The sequence below is a fragment of the Sciurus carolinensis genome, chromosome 9, assembly GCF_902686445.1.
Source record: "Sciurus carolinensis chromosome 9, mSciCar1.2, whole genome shotgun sequence".
Classification (NCBI taxonomy): domain Eukaryota; kingdom Metazoa; phylum Chordata; class Mammalia; order Rodentia; family Sciuridae; genus Sciurus; species Sciurus carolinensis.
This window is the reverse complement of record NC_062221.1, coordinates 36377428-36390226: the sequence shown is the minus strand read 5'-3', so window position 1 is coordinate 36390226 and position 12799 is coordinate 36377428. Positions and strand designations below refer to the sequence as shown.

Here is a 12799-nt window from a genome sequence, read left to right as displayed (position 1 = left end):
CTGCCTAATATGGATATGTTTCTCAAACTCAGGTGCAGTTGATAAGAATTAATAGAATAAAATAGATGCAAGACATTGAGTAGATGGTATTCATATTCATGGTGAAAAGTTTCAGTCTGGGTAGACAATGGAACAAAATAACACTGCTCTTTTGGATATGTTTAGGTGTAAATAAAATATTTTATTGAAATTGAAAATATTTCCCCTTTATATTACACATAAATGCACGCAATAAACTTGTCTTTAAATCTTAATTTCTATAATTTTTACTAACATAGTGCTTCAAGGTACTAAAAATAATGAATCCAGTTCATTATGTTTGAGATTGCTGAAATAAATCCACATTTTTGACTTTTTCAAAGTGCTTGTTGACTGTTTTAGAGAGTAATATTCTGTTTTTATTTAAAAATTATTTTATAATAAATATAATGTCTATATTTAGGCATCCAAATGGGACCCAGAACAATAGCACAAGGTGGCCAGTCTTCAAAAGCACTGAACAAAATTATCTAACCTTGAACACAGGATCGCCAAGAGTGCACACTAAACTACGTGCTCAACAATGCCGATTCTGGACACTGTTTTTTCCCAAGGTCTTGGAAATGACAGGTATGTGTTTGTTATCATTTTGATGAATAATAGATTGAAATTATGTAAATAAGGAGAAGTCTATTATTCCAAGCATTATTCATGTGATGATGTTAATATTCAGTAGTATGACTTTACAGCAATTTGATTCCAATGAGTACATGATTTTATAACTTTTTTCTAGCACATTTAGATGTATGTTTTGAGCATTAACTATACAAATAGTACCTTGGTTATATTTTAGTCATTAAATAAATAAATAAAATATAACTTTGCTCCTGGAAGAGTGTAAAATTTAAATTGGGCTCTAATTATTCAACCATCATTGTGGAATTAATTAATGGATATATGGATAGATATATAAAATAATGTCTAGAACTAAAATGTAAGTAGTAAAAATTGGTAAAATAAATTTGTTAAGTAGTAGAATTCTTGGGATGGAAGAACCCAAAATTTACATATTTAAAAACATAATCAAAATGTTTTAAGGAATCTAAGATTAGAAATATTTAATTAAGAACACATACACTTGTGTAAATTTCCTAATATTATACACAGGGAATTTAGCTAACTAATCTTCAGGATATAATTGCTTAAAACTATATAAGGAAATACTATGAAAATCAGTTCTGATTATCATATTAATTCAACATTCATTACTAAGAAAATTTTAATTAGATTGAGTGATCAGACATGTATCTTCCTACTTTGATGTCTCTGAGAAGAATGAAATCCACATTCAACTCATTGCCAAGTTTTAAAATACCTAGTCATTTATAATTCATGCTGGTCCTCAAATCTGTTTTTAAATTTTATTTTTTCAAATGAAGGTAATTGACTTTCAATCAGCAGAACTATACCTGATGAGTTCCACCATGCCGATTGTCACAATTTTCCTACTATACAGATAGGAATGTTGCAACATAGTATGTTTTTATTTTCTTGTTTAGCGACTTTGGGGGTTAGTTTCAGACAAATGTGGACATCTTAGAGGTGCACTGGATTGTTTAATATGCCTTTTGATTATCAGACATTACTCACCAATATAATGATTGTGTACTCCATCTGTTTGGGATATGTTTCTGACATACCACTGCTCTGTGCACTGCCAAATGTTCTGTGACATAATACATACCCAGAGATGGGTCTCTGCCTCTCTTGGCAGAGCAACAGTGCAGCCCTTGTGTCCTCCACATGTGAATAACAATGAGGTAACCCATTTACTCTGCCAAGAGACCCAAACAGATACTATTTAACATATCACAAATTACATATTGATCTTTATTTAAAATATTTTTAAATGAGTACATCCTAATTTGAAGGAAAATAAGTAGGGGGAGAGAGCAATGGTGATTTTAAATGACTTATTTTTTATAAGAAAAACTGAATCCTATTTCAAACATAAGTTATCTATGGTAATTTATTTGTTGATATAAAGCGTAAATACTAGAAAACTTTGAAAACAGGCTTCAAAAATCTCTGTGTCAATATACTAATCTGCTACGAAACAGGTTGAATAAACACATTCCAGTATTTTGGACCAGCTGCTGCTGCTTCCGACAATGCTGGGCAACATCAAAGCTTGAGCAACACTGAGCTCTATAGAAATACCATGACTTGCTCTGGGCTAGTACCACACTAAGGTTAGTTCCAAGGTGATTTAGAAATATAATTTTGTATTTAAGCATCATTTTTCTTCTAAAAAATTTCCTCCCTCAAAACACTTTTCATATTAAATATACTTTATAAGTTGTAAAGTAAATACATGCTATGATTATAGTAAAATAAACAATAGATTCATTAATTAAAAATTGTTACATTTAAACAAATGAAACCAAGTTACATGTTTTAGGTTTCATAAATAAACAGTGTATGGGATTAAAAGATTAAGAACACATGTTCTTGCCATTCCTTACTTTTCAAGCCACAAAACTGAATATTTTCCATTTAATATTTTGAAAATTAGTGTCAATAAGATGGCTTGGACTGAAGGTTTTAGGTATTTTTCTTAAGGCAGTACTACAAATAAAGAAAATTTCAGAGGATAACTACTGACTGGCTTTCTTAAAAGCAGAAATGTTTACTTCACATAATATGGAAGTTCAATAGCTTTTTGAGTACCACTTCAGTGATAGTTTACATTTGAGCAATAAACGTTCTCAAATAGACTGATTCTTAGAACTTGTTTAAGCACATGAATTCTAGCATTTCACTTCCAGGCTATATGTCAGTTCATGCTTTGGATACTACTGCATGCACCTACAAGAAATAAAGTTACAATATTTGTTTCCAATGGTATCAAATTCTGCTTTTCAGAATGTCATTGAATAATATTTCATGCTTATCTGAAAAAAGAAAGGTAAGTAGAGAAATTATCCATTATTTGTAATCAGTGATATTGGTTTCCTTCATTTAAAAGTGAAAGAGTGAATTTATTTAAAGCAAAAAGTTATCTGACCTTTATATCATCCCAATAAAGACAAATATTATAGATATTTTTCCTCCCCCACTGACCTTTGAATAAATCATGGAATATTATTGCTTGCCAAAATTGAAGAAGACCAAATAAAAAATTGAAAATCTCAGATAGCTTTTGAATTGGTCACTTTGTAGAGTTATTTATTTCCATTTGCTAATTAATAAGCAAAACTGACAACCAAAAATGAGAGCAGGCAGATGATTTGGAGACAAAAGAGTCAAACTGATTTATTCTATTAATATGTATGAATTGTCCATTCATCATTAAAAGTAAATCAAAACTTGATAATGAGAAACTTGATAATGAAATTAAATTAACTTTAATTGTACAAGAAGTCTTCACAATGCCCAACCCAAATTTAAAGTACTTAATTCTATCATTTCATCCCACATTAAAACTAAAATAGGAAAATAATAAGTTTGTGATCTACTACATAAAAAATGTTAATTCCATAATAATTTTCGTAAATGTTCTGTGATGAAGAAATAAACAAGGTGGGAGATGGAAATATATTTTTAATGAAATTTCAAATACATAAATTATCATGCTTGGCACAATTCAACATCAATTTAGTCTGTTCTTCTAACTTTATCTCCAGTAGCAATTTGAGTTGATCCACCTTTTTGTGTCCTTCTAAATCTCATAAGCTTAATTCTTAACCCACAAGGTAGTGTGGTGTTACAATGTAGACTTTTGGTAGGTGATAAGGTTATGAGAGTACAACTGTCATCATGGGATTAATGCCCATATAAGAAAGGACTGAAAGAACTTCCATTTTCCTACATATGAGGACACGTGATAAGATGGCAATCTATGAATGAGGAAGTAGGATCTCACCAGACTTCAAATCTGTGGGTGCCTTGATGATGGTCTTCTCATCCTCCATAACTGTAAAAAGTAAATTTCTGTTGTTCACAGGTCACCCAATGTGTCACTTTGTTATAGAAGTAAAAATGAACTAAAGCATCTTCTAATTCCTTGACTTTAAATAAACAGACTTAAGTTCTGTTGACAAATTTGCTTAATTTTATTAGCAAGACAAAAAACCTTATCATTAGTATTCTTTTCATAAGGCAAAAAAAAAAAAAAAAAACACACCTTTTTTTCTTAATTATTATAAAAGCATGGGCAAAACAAAGATTACAAAACTGTGAATTCAAAAAGTTATGTCCACATGTTTATGAAATTACTTTCTTATTTCTCATTACTCTCCCACTTCTATTTCTTTCTCTTTATCTTATGGCTTGTCAAGTAGAAAACTTTATCCTCTTCTTTTATATTCCCCAAAACCCACATGCACAAAGCAGTTTGTCTAAGTTTTACATTTAAAAAAACATTTTGTGTCATTTGAAATAATTGTAAAGTAGTTTAATCACTCATATAAATAAAATGGTAAAAAAATGAAACAATTTCATTGATTTAATACTAGGCATAATAAGAAAATTAATAATAATAGCAAATTAATAGGTCATATTCATCAAGATATATATACATGAATATATAAAAACACTTTTAAATGTATTTATATTTATGTATATGAAGTCATTACACTTGTGTTGTATTAATATGCCTTAGAAGTTACACTAAAATTGTCATCATAAATATAAAGAATAATTCTTTTTCCAAGGAAATTTCAGGTAAAAATCATAAGTTAAATTCAATTATGCATTTATTATCATAAATATTCATGTTCTCTGTGTTTATTTGTCACTTTATCATTAAGCAATTATATTTCAGGAAACAAAAACTGTATTATCTATTATTTTTTCATGCCACATAATAAAGATTCATAATCTTCCAGAATTTAATTTTATTAATGCATGCCTAACCATTGGCTCTTTGCTGGATTTTGGAAGAGTTGTTTTGCCTGTAGAGGATAAAATGTACCTGTATCTATATGAAGAGATTAATATGTTGTCAAATTATAAATTAGTATAAGTAATGATTATATAGCCCCCTCCTCAAAATATTGCTTAACATTTTTGTTAAAGTCAACGTAGATTTCTTTTATTTTTTTTTTGGGGGGGGGGATGCCTGGTGACTGGTGAGTGGACAATATTGCTTCTGAAACTGACATTTTTATAAATAGAAAATAATTTTTAAACAATTAGATGGTGTAGGAGGTTTGACTGGACTATCTAGGTAGTTAACAGTTAACTAATTACTGAGCATTTTCTAGAACATGTTATGATATGCATAACAAAATATCTGGTAGAAATATGATGTCTCTTTTTTTCTATTTTTTCATCGGTTAATTTGATAAATTTTTACAGAGCTTATTGTCTGCTGCTGTGTCCTAGGAATTGCACTAGCAGCTAGAGCTACACAAATAAAAATCATAGAGTCTGCTTACTCACAGTGAGGTGGTGGAGTCAGGGGGCATGATCATGGAAAGCTTTTAAGAGAAGATACCTGCACTGAATCTTAATCCCAAGGCTAAGTGGAGAGAAACCAGATAAGAAGGGACCGAGATGAAGTGTCTCGTGTGTCATGCGAAGGAATTTAAATTCTATCTTAAGCAAAGCCATTTAGTAATTTTAAATGGAATTCTGACATGTTCTGGTTATTAATTTCTGAAAGTATTAACTTTCATGGCATGCAAGTTTTTCTATCTAGTCTACTTAGAACTTCTAGAAGTATTATATGGCATCAACATAATAATTTCATTTCTGAGGCAATACTGTATATTCGAATAGCTGCTTTTGTTTGCTTGATCATATCAAGAATATGCTAGTTTCTCTTATACTCATTTAATTCATTTATACAGGTATAAATATTGATATTTTATTTATATTTGTTTTATATATTCTTTAAAACTTATCATAAGAGTGCTTTTTCCTGTTTCAGTATGACAAATTAAATTTACCTCTGGAAATTTATATTCAAGAAACAATAGAGATGAGTAAAATTCGACAACAATTTCTTTTTCTTAATTTATATTTAATATTTTAATAGCACTCTTCATTCCTGTGTTTCAGTGTGATCCTCCTTTGTATAAAAAAATCATTGGAATTGTTCCTTTTATTAATAATTAAGATTTTAATGCTATTTATAAATATTTACTTAGATGTTGACCTTGACTGATGTCATGTCTGTTATTCATATTGCAACTTTTTTTTTCTTTGTTTTTATTTCTGCCATAGATTTGTCCCTGCTCTTTTACTTTTCACTTTTCTATTTTATTTTACATGTGTTCATTTACAATGACATAAGTTCAAGATAATGGGTAAATAGCATTACTCTATTGTTTATATGATAAATGAGAAGGTCCATACTAACAATTATGTTTTATGAATAAATTAATAATTTCTAAACAAGTGTAATCCTTAACCGTGACATTCCACCCTACTTAAGTTAAATGGATTTGTCACTGGTTATCACTGATATGAAAATAGTGGAGATGTTCCATAACTAAATTTTTATGTTCTTAAGGATAAGCGAGCCAGTATGAACTAAGAAAAATAAGATAAAAAACAGGAGTAAAAGAAGAAGGGGAAGGAGGAAAACTTCTAATTTTGGTTTTGGTTATAGTCCTCAAAACTTTCATTTTTTTCTTATGGTGTCTTTTGGATTTTGCTGGAAAATAATTAAATGTTTCATATTTTATTGTTATCATCCAACACTATTTTTAAAGGCAAAACAAAAAGTATTCAGGTTTACACAGCATTTGTGCACTAAAGTTTTTCAAAACATAAAAATGTATATATATTTGATTACAAAACATAAGGAAATAAATTTACATTTACATTTACATGAATCACTAGATTTTGTACATTCCACAAATAAGAAAAGAAAATCAGATCCAGGACCCTTTCTATAAGTACTAAAATTCATGGCCTAAATGCTAAATTACCAATAACTTATTTGTTATATAAAAAATTGTATTCTTTTTTGAACTTTGGAGTTCTCATTTTGTCAGCAACATTTAAAACAGCATTTAATTATCATTAAAAAGAGAATAAAAAGGGATCATTTGGTATGATATTTAAAATCTTTTTTTCACATTTACTGTGTTTTTGACCCTTTAGAAAAGTTCTATTATTCACAAAAAAATTATAGTCTTTGACCTTTTAAAGGCTATTTTTATATAACAGTGAGATATTTTATATAAATTCTCAAATATTTGTCCAATGTCCAAGCATTATAAATATTCCAAACCTAAATATTTCTTAAAATACAAAGGATATTTAATGACTATGCAAATGTTTTACAGATTTTGATTTTCATATAGACTGAAAATGGATCATTGAATTGTCTTCTCCAAATTAATTTCTTACAAAATCACCATTAATTTCAAAGTTTTCAAACTAAAAAGTATGCAATAAGAAAAATTGTCAGTACCAATCTTCAGCATTCTTGAAATTACTTCAAATTTTGTTTTCGGTTTAATGGTTATGACTCAGCATCTTAAACATTTAAAAACGAAGAGAACCACGAGTATATAAAATGCTTGTAGATTTATACAATTTAAAGACATTGTAGTTTTGTCTGTTTATATCAGAAATATACAAATGAAAATTTTGTAATTTTAGAGTTTCTAATGTTCACAAACTGTAATATATTTTTAAATAAATCAGGATTTTGAGGTTCCTGACATACATACAACTCTTTTTGATTCACTGTCTCACATTATTTCTGGCCAAACCCTCCTTTCTCCAGACACGTATGTATGCTTTGCAAAATGCTTAAAAAAAGAGATTTATATTATCTTTCTGCTTTACAAAGAAATTAGTAAACTGCTTTCACATGGTAGGTAGTTGAAACAACAACTAAACATTGTTTGGAATTTAAATATAATGTAATGAGTGTAAATTCTGTGTGGAATGACAATTACAGAGTTATCTTTATGCATTAATAAACACTCACATGAAGCATATAATTTTACATTTTAAAAATGCTTTACATGAGATTTTTGTTATATTGAAAAGGATTGATTAATGAGAGTAATATCTACATACTGTCTTGGAGGCTAAAGAAAATATATGTAAGATAATTTGACACATTACTATATATGAACCCATTTCTTCATTTTATTTATTTTTACATTTATATACATTTTATACATGTTATTTATCTGTTCACATATGTATTAAAATCATATTAAAAACTCATCAGGTAGAGATAGAAGCTGATATTAAATAATGAATACAGAGTTGCTTGATGGTGTACTTGGAGAAAATGGCATCTGTAATCAAAATTATTTTTCAATTAATGTAAAAACATTAAAATTTAGATTAATGCAACCTATTCCATGTTCTACAGGAAATATTGATGAAGCGGAACAAGAGTGGAAAGCAGGATTCCATCGCTGGAACAATTACATGATGGACTGGAAAAATCAATTTAATGATTACACTAGCAAGAAAGAGAGCTGTATGGGTCTCTAATTAATAGATTTACCCTTTAGAGAATGTTCATTTTCCTCTAGATGAAGGTAAAATATCAGTAGCTCTCTACACACCTTCTAAGAAAGCTATTATATAGCTGAAACAAAAATGCCAGAAGGATAATATTGATTCCTCACATCTTTCACTTAGTATTTTGCCTAGCATTTCAAAACCCAAATGGTTAGACCACGTTTAATTAAATTTCACCATATGAAGTTTGACAATTAATTATATGCACATTAAAATAATGTGCTGCTTTAGTCTTTCTTTCCCGAATAACAAAGTTTTTTCCTAAAAAGTATGTATTCTGTTTTTAATGGCATATATATTTTCATTATTATTCATGAAAAACAATCTCTTTAAAATGAATAAAATCTTGAAACTCTGGACACTATACTTTACAGTACTGTTTCTTCTAATCAATTGGCAAGCTTAATGTCAATGTGAGGGCTGGGGATATACCTCAGTTGGTAGAGTGTTTGCCTCACAAGCACAAGGCCCTGGGTTCAAATCCCCAGCACTGCAAAAAAAAAAAAAAAAAAAATGAATGTCAATGTGAGGTATCAAAATAAGTACAGACAATAATTGCCCCTCTTATTTGTGTTACAAAGACAAGAGAATCTTAAAATGAGAGGTTGAACATCTTGGAAACACCAACTATAAAAGCAAACTGTTGCCACCAAGAGATGAAATCAAGGAGTTTATCTTTTTAATTCAAGAATAAACTTGATATCCAAAGTGGGAGGACTGGTTCATGGGATAATTCCATGTGCCTAGGATTTGTCATATGAGGCACATGTTAATGATGTTTCCCTAATTACCCATCTCACAGATGTCCTCTTAAAGGGCCTTTGATGCTAATGAACAGGCATTATCCTATTTCATCAATCAGAAAATTCTACACCAAAAGACCTAAATGATTCAGAAAAAAATACTGGAATCCTGGAAGAATGACCTCTGAAACCACGATTTTGGTGTAGAATAGAAAGCATGATGATTCAACTTCCCTTTGTGTGATTGTTTCTTATCAGAATGAGGAAGAAAATATAAAGCAAAAATGTCCATTTATCATATAACTTACATGATAACAAAACTAACTTGGCTTTTGTCACAATTATTTTTAATGTAACATGAACTCTGAGTGACTCTTTGAGTGATGGCCATTAAAAGGGCAATTTAGATGCAGATTCTAATTCAGGGACTCCAAGACAAAATAGAACCTTGTGCATGAAGATATAGAAATCATTGTCTGACTTCTCCTTGGATGTTTATATTTCAGCTGGCTTATGATAAAAGATTTGGTAAGTTGAAATATCAAGGTTAATGTAAAGTCCTTTACCAGCATATACACAGACTCATGGAAGTTATTGTTTAATTTTGGTACATGCCTCACAAACTGATAATTATAACTGTCTGCAAGAAAGTAAGTATTACTTACTAATCCTATTAGTGTCAGGACATTAGCTTGATCAATTATTTATATACTGAAAAACATATTTTATGGTTTGGTGTTCAACATACTTGTAACGACTAAGGTAACAAGTCATATACCTTAAAATAAACAAAATTATAACTAGTTTTAGTTTTCCAAAAATTGGCTATGGAATGTTTTCTGCAAAAAGAGTATAATTGTAAAAGTAAACTAATTTCTGGCCAATTTTAAACTAAATTTCATGAATAAATCTTAACATAATTTCTCCTGTGACATGTTTTGCAAAGTATTCTAATAAATGTAACCTTCTATATATCTCTGAATAGGTTAATAAACTCAATAGTTAGTGAAATTTCCTGCTACAGCTTTAGCAATACTGAGTTTAAACTGTTCTCTTTCAGAGACAGTTTATTTTAAAATGAAGATGTGCAGGTAGAAAAAGAAACTTAGTTTTTGTTAGATCTACCTAATGTAAATCAAAGGAGGCACTATCAACTTTCAGACTATGGAAAATTAAAGCAAAAGCACCAGATTTAAAAATAAACACACACACACACACACACACACACACACACACACGGACACATACTTACATAAATTTCTACATACAAGAGTTTATTAGCATCTAGCCTATAATGATAGTAAAGAAATTCCCTAAATAACCTCATGCAGAAGAAAAATCAGAGTATGAGAGAGAGTGTAAGATGTATCTAAGCATCAAAAATGAATTATAAATAACTATTTATAGTTAGACAATAAATATATTCTACAATGTATCATTTATGCATATGTAATTATAAAATAGTTAACATATACTAGAGTTGGTTGTGATAAACAATAGGAATTTTTTGTTTCCAAGTGATGTTATAATTTGAAATTTTTTTTATAAATTGAAAGATGGAAATATTAGATCAATTATATTGTTAGTAATTGAGTGAAAAATACTGTTAAGCAAATATGGAGAAGTGTTGGAGGTTTTTAGGGCAAAGAATGATAAAAGCTCTATACTGCCAGGCCTCAAATCTACCATTAACATCCAAATTGATCATCTAAAAATCACAAATTTTGGAAATAAAGAAAGAAAAATTTCCTTCCATGATTAACCCCTGCTTCCCTAAAATAGCTTACCTTGATCTTAAAAATTTCACTGTTACTGAGAGGTGAGAGAAGAAGGAAAAAGAACTGGTATAATGATTTTACCACTTGACTCTAATTAAAATAGTCATGCACAGACAACACAGAAACTCATAAACCCAATCAAAAGAAGGTTGATTTTTCCCCTAAACATTGACCATTTTCTTAGGTTAGTGTAATTTTTTTGGTTACCATAATGATGAACAAAACTGAATTTTCAAGGCAATTAACTGTCAATACTTTGCTATCATGAGATTCATCTTTGGAAGAATCTTACTTAGCAATAGCTTGCACAATGCTGCCACAGTGGGCTCCATGCTTGTTGATTGAGTAGATGAGTTGGGGTAAGAGGCAATAGAGTTTAATTCTATATGAGAAGAAAATAGCATTGTGAATCTTTGGGAACTAGGAAGAAGCATGAAAAACAAAGGACTAGGAGAAAGATAAGGAAGACATAATATTGTAGCCACCTGGAACTGAATTTGTCAAAATGTGCCATCCAGACTCTTGAGGATCTCAGTGTAGAAGAGGAGATTAGATAGGGAATTGTAGATGTATTCAGTGGATCAGAAATTCACATAGATATGTGGAGAATTTAGCTTAATGATCCCCAAACTTCCATCTTAACCATGTACTAGAATCCTTGGGTACAACTTTGACCTAAAACATACCAGGCCAGTTAGACTAGAATTTCTTGCAGTGAAGCCTAAAAATTGGTACTTTTAAAGGTTTTCTGGTGGTTCTAACTTAATTTTCCATGATGGCACTATTTGTCTTGACATATCTGAAGTCAGTGCTTTTTCTAGTGAAGGAATTAGAAGTCCTAGATCAATAGTTCCAAAACTTTGTTATATTATTTGAATCAGCTGAGAGGAAATGAAAAATTCCAGGAGACATGCTACCCCCATACTAATTAAATTTCAATGGAAAAGTGGGAAAAGGTAGAGATCCTTAGTTAGTTCAAATGTGTGGCAAAGTTTGGAAACCCATGACCCATCCTAGAGGTTAAAGTTCTGGGGGAATTCTCACATTGCTGTAGTACTCACAAGAAAATGATTGCAAAATCTGCAATTTTAGGTGAGAAAGAAATGCACTTATTACTGAGGGTGGGAAACTTACTGTATTTCCCTGAACAAGTAACTGTAAGCAAGTACTAAAAGTACACACTCTTGTCCTAAGACTTGAACACTAGCAAGTTATCTCTTCAGGATATCACTTTTTGCCAATAAGTATATGTTTTGGAAAGAGGTATATATGAAAATTAAGAAATATTAAATTTTATAAGCATATACAATATTTTATACTGGTTTATATAATGCTATTAAAAAAGATATTGGTTTGCTTTGAGCTAATCTGGAATTTGCTTACTTGATTATAATTAATGGCATTAATTCAGATTTAAGATAAATAATTATAATTCGAATACTCTTTTCCAGTACATTTCTCATGTTAAAAAATGTCAACTCTCCTGTAAACTCTCACAACTTTAGGTAAAACTTCTTGCCAGGCTCATAAAGAGATGTTCTTAATATTAATTACCTACTTATTATTGAACTAAGTAGGTAAATACTAAGAATTATTTTCATTATGAAGATCAAGTTTTTTTGCTCGAGGGAATTATTGTGTTGCCTTGTTTTCTTGAAAAGAGACCTTACATTCTCCTTCAGTTGCTTTGATATCTTTCAACAGTTCAAGAAGACAAGAAAAAAAAAGGTATCAAAGAAATTTAATAAGGTTAGGATGTATTTAAGAATGTCAAGTACTCCAAAATCATTTTTA

At 29.8% G+C, this 12799-nt stretch overlaps 1 protein-coding gene across 3 annotated transcripts in view; it reads left to right on the top strand.

The window, feature by feature from the left end:
- Bche (butyrylcholinesterase) overlaps nt 1–10580 on the top strand; it is a 96897-nt gene extending 86317 nt beyond the window's left edge. For 2 of the 3 annotated variants that reach the window (XM_047565303.1, XM_047565302.1), the window contains exons 3-4: nt 443–609; nt 8330–10580. In XM_047565303.1, coding sequence (XP_047421259.1) covers nt 443–609; nt 8330–8454 — 292 coding nt within the window. In that variant the 3' untranslated portion in view covers nt 8455–10580. Of the gene's footprint in view, nt 1–442; nt 610–2904; nt 2948–8329 lie in introns of all 3 variants that reach the window. The other variant, XM_047565304.1, reaches the window with a different exon arrangement.
- Nucleotides 10581–12799: the final 2219 nt, after the last annotated feature.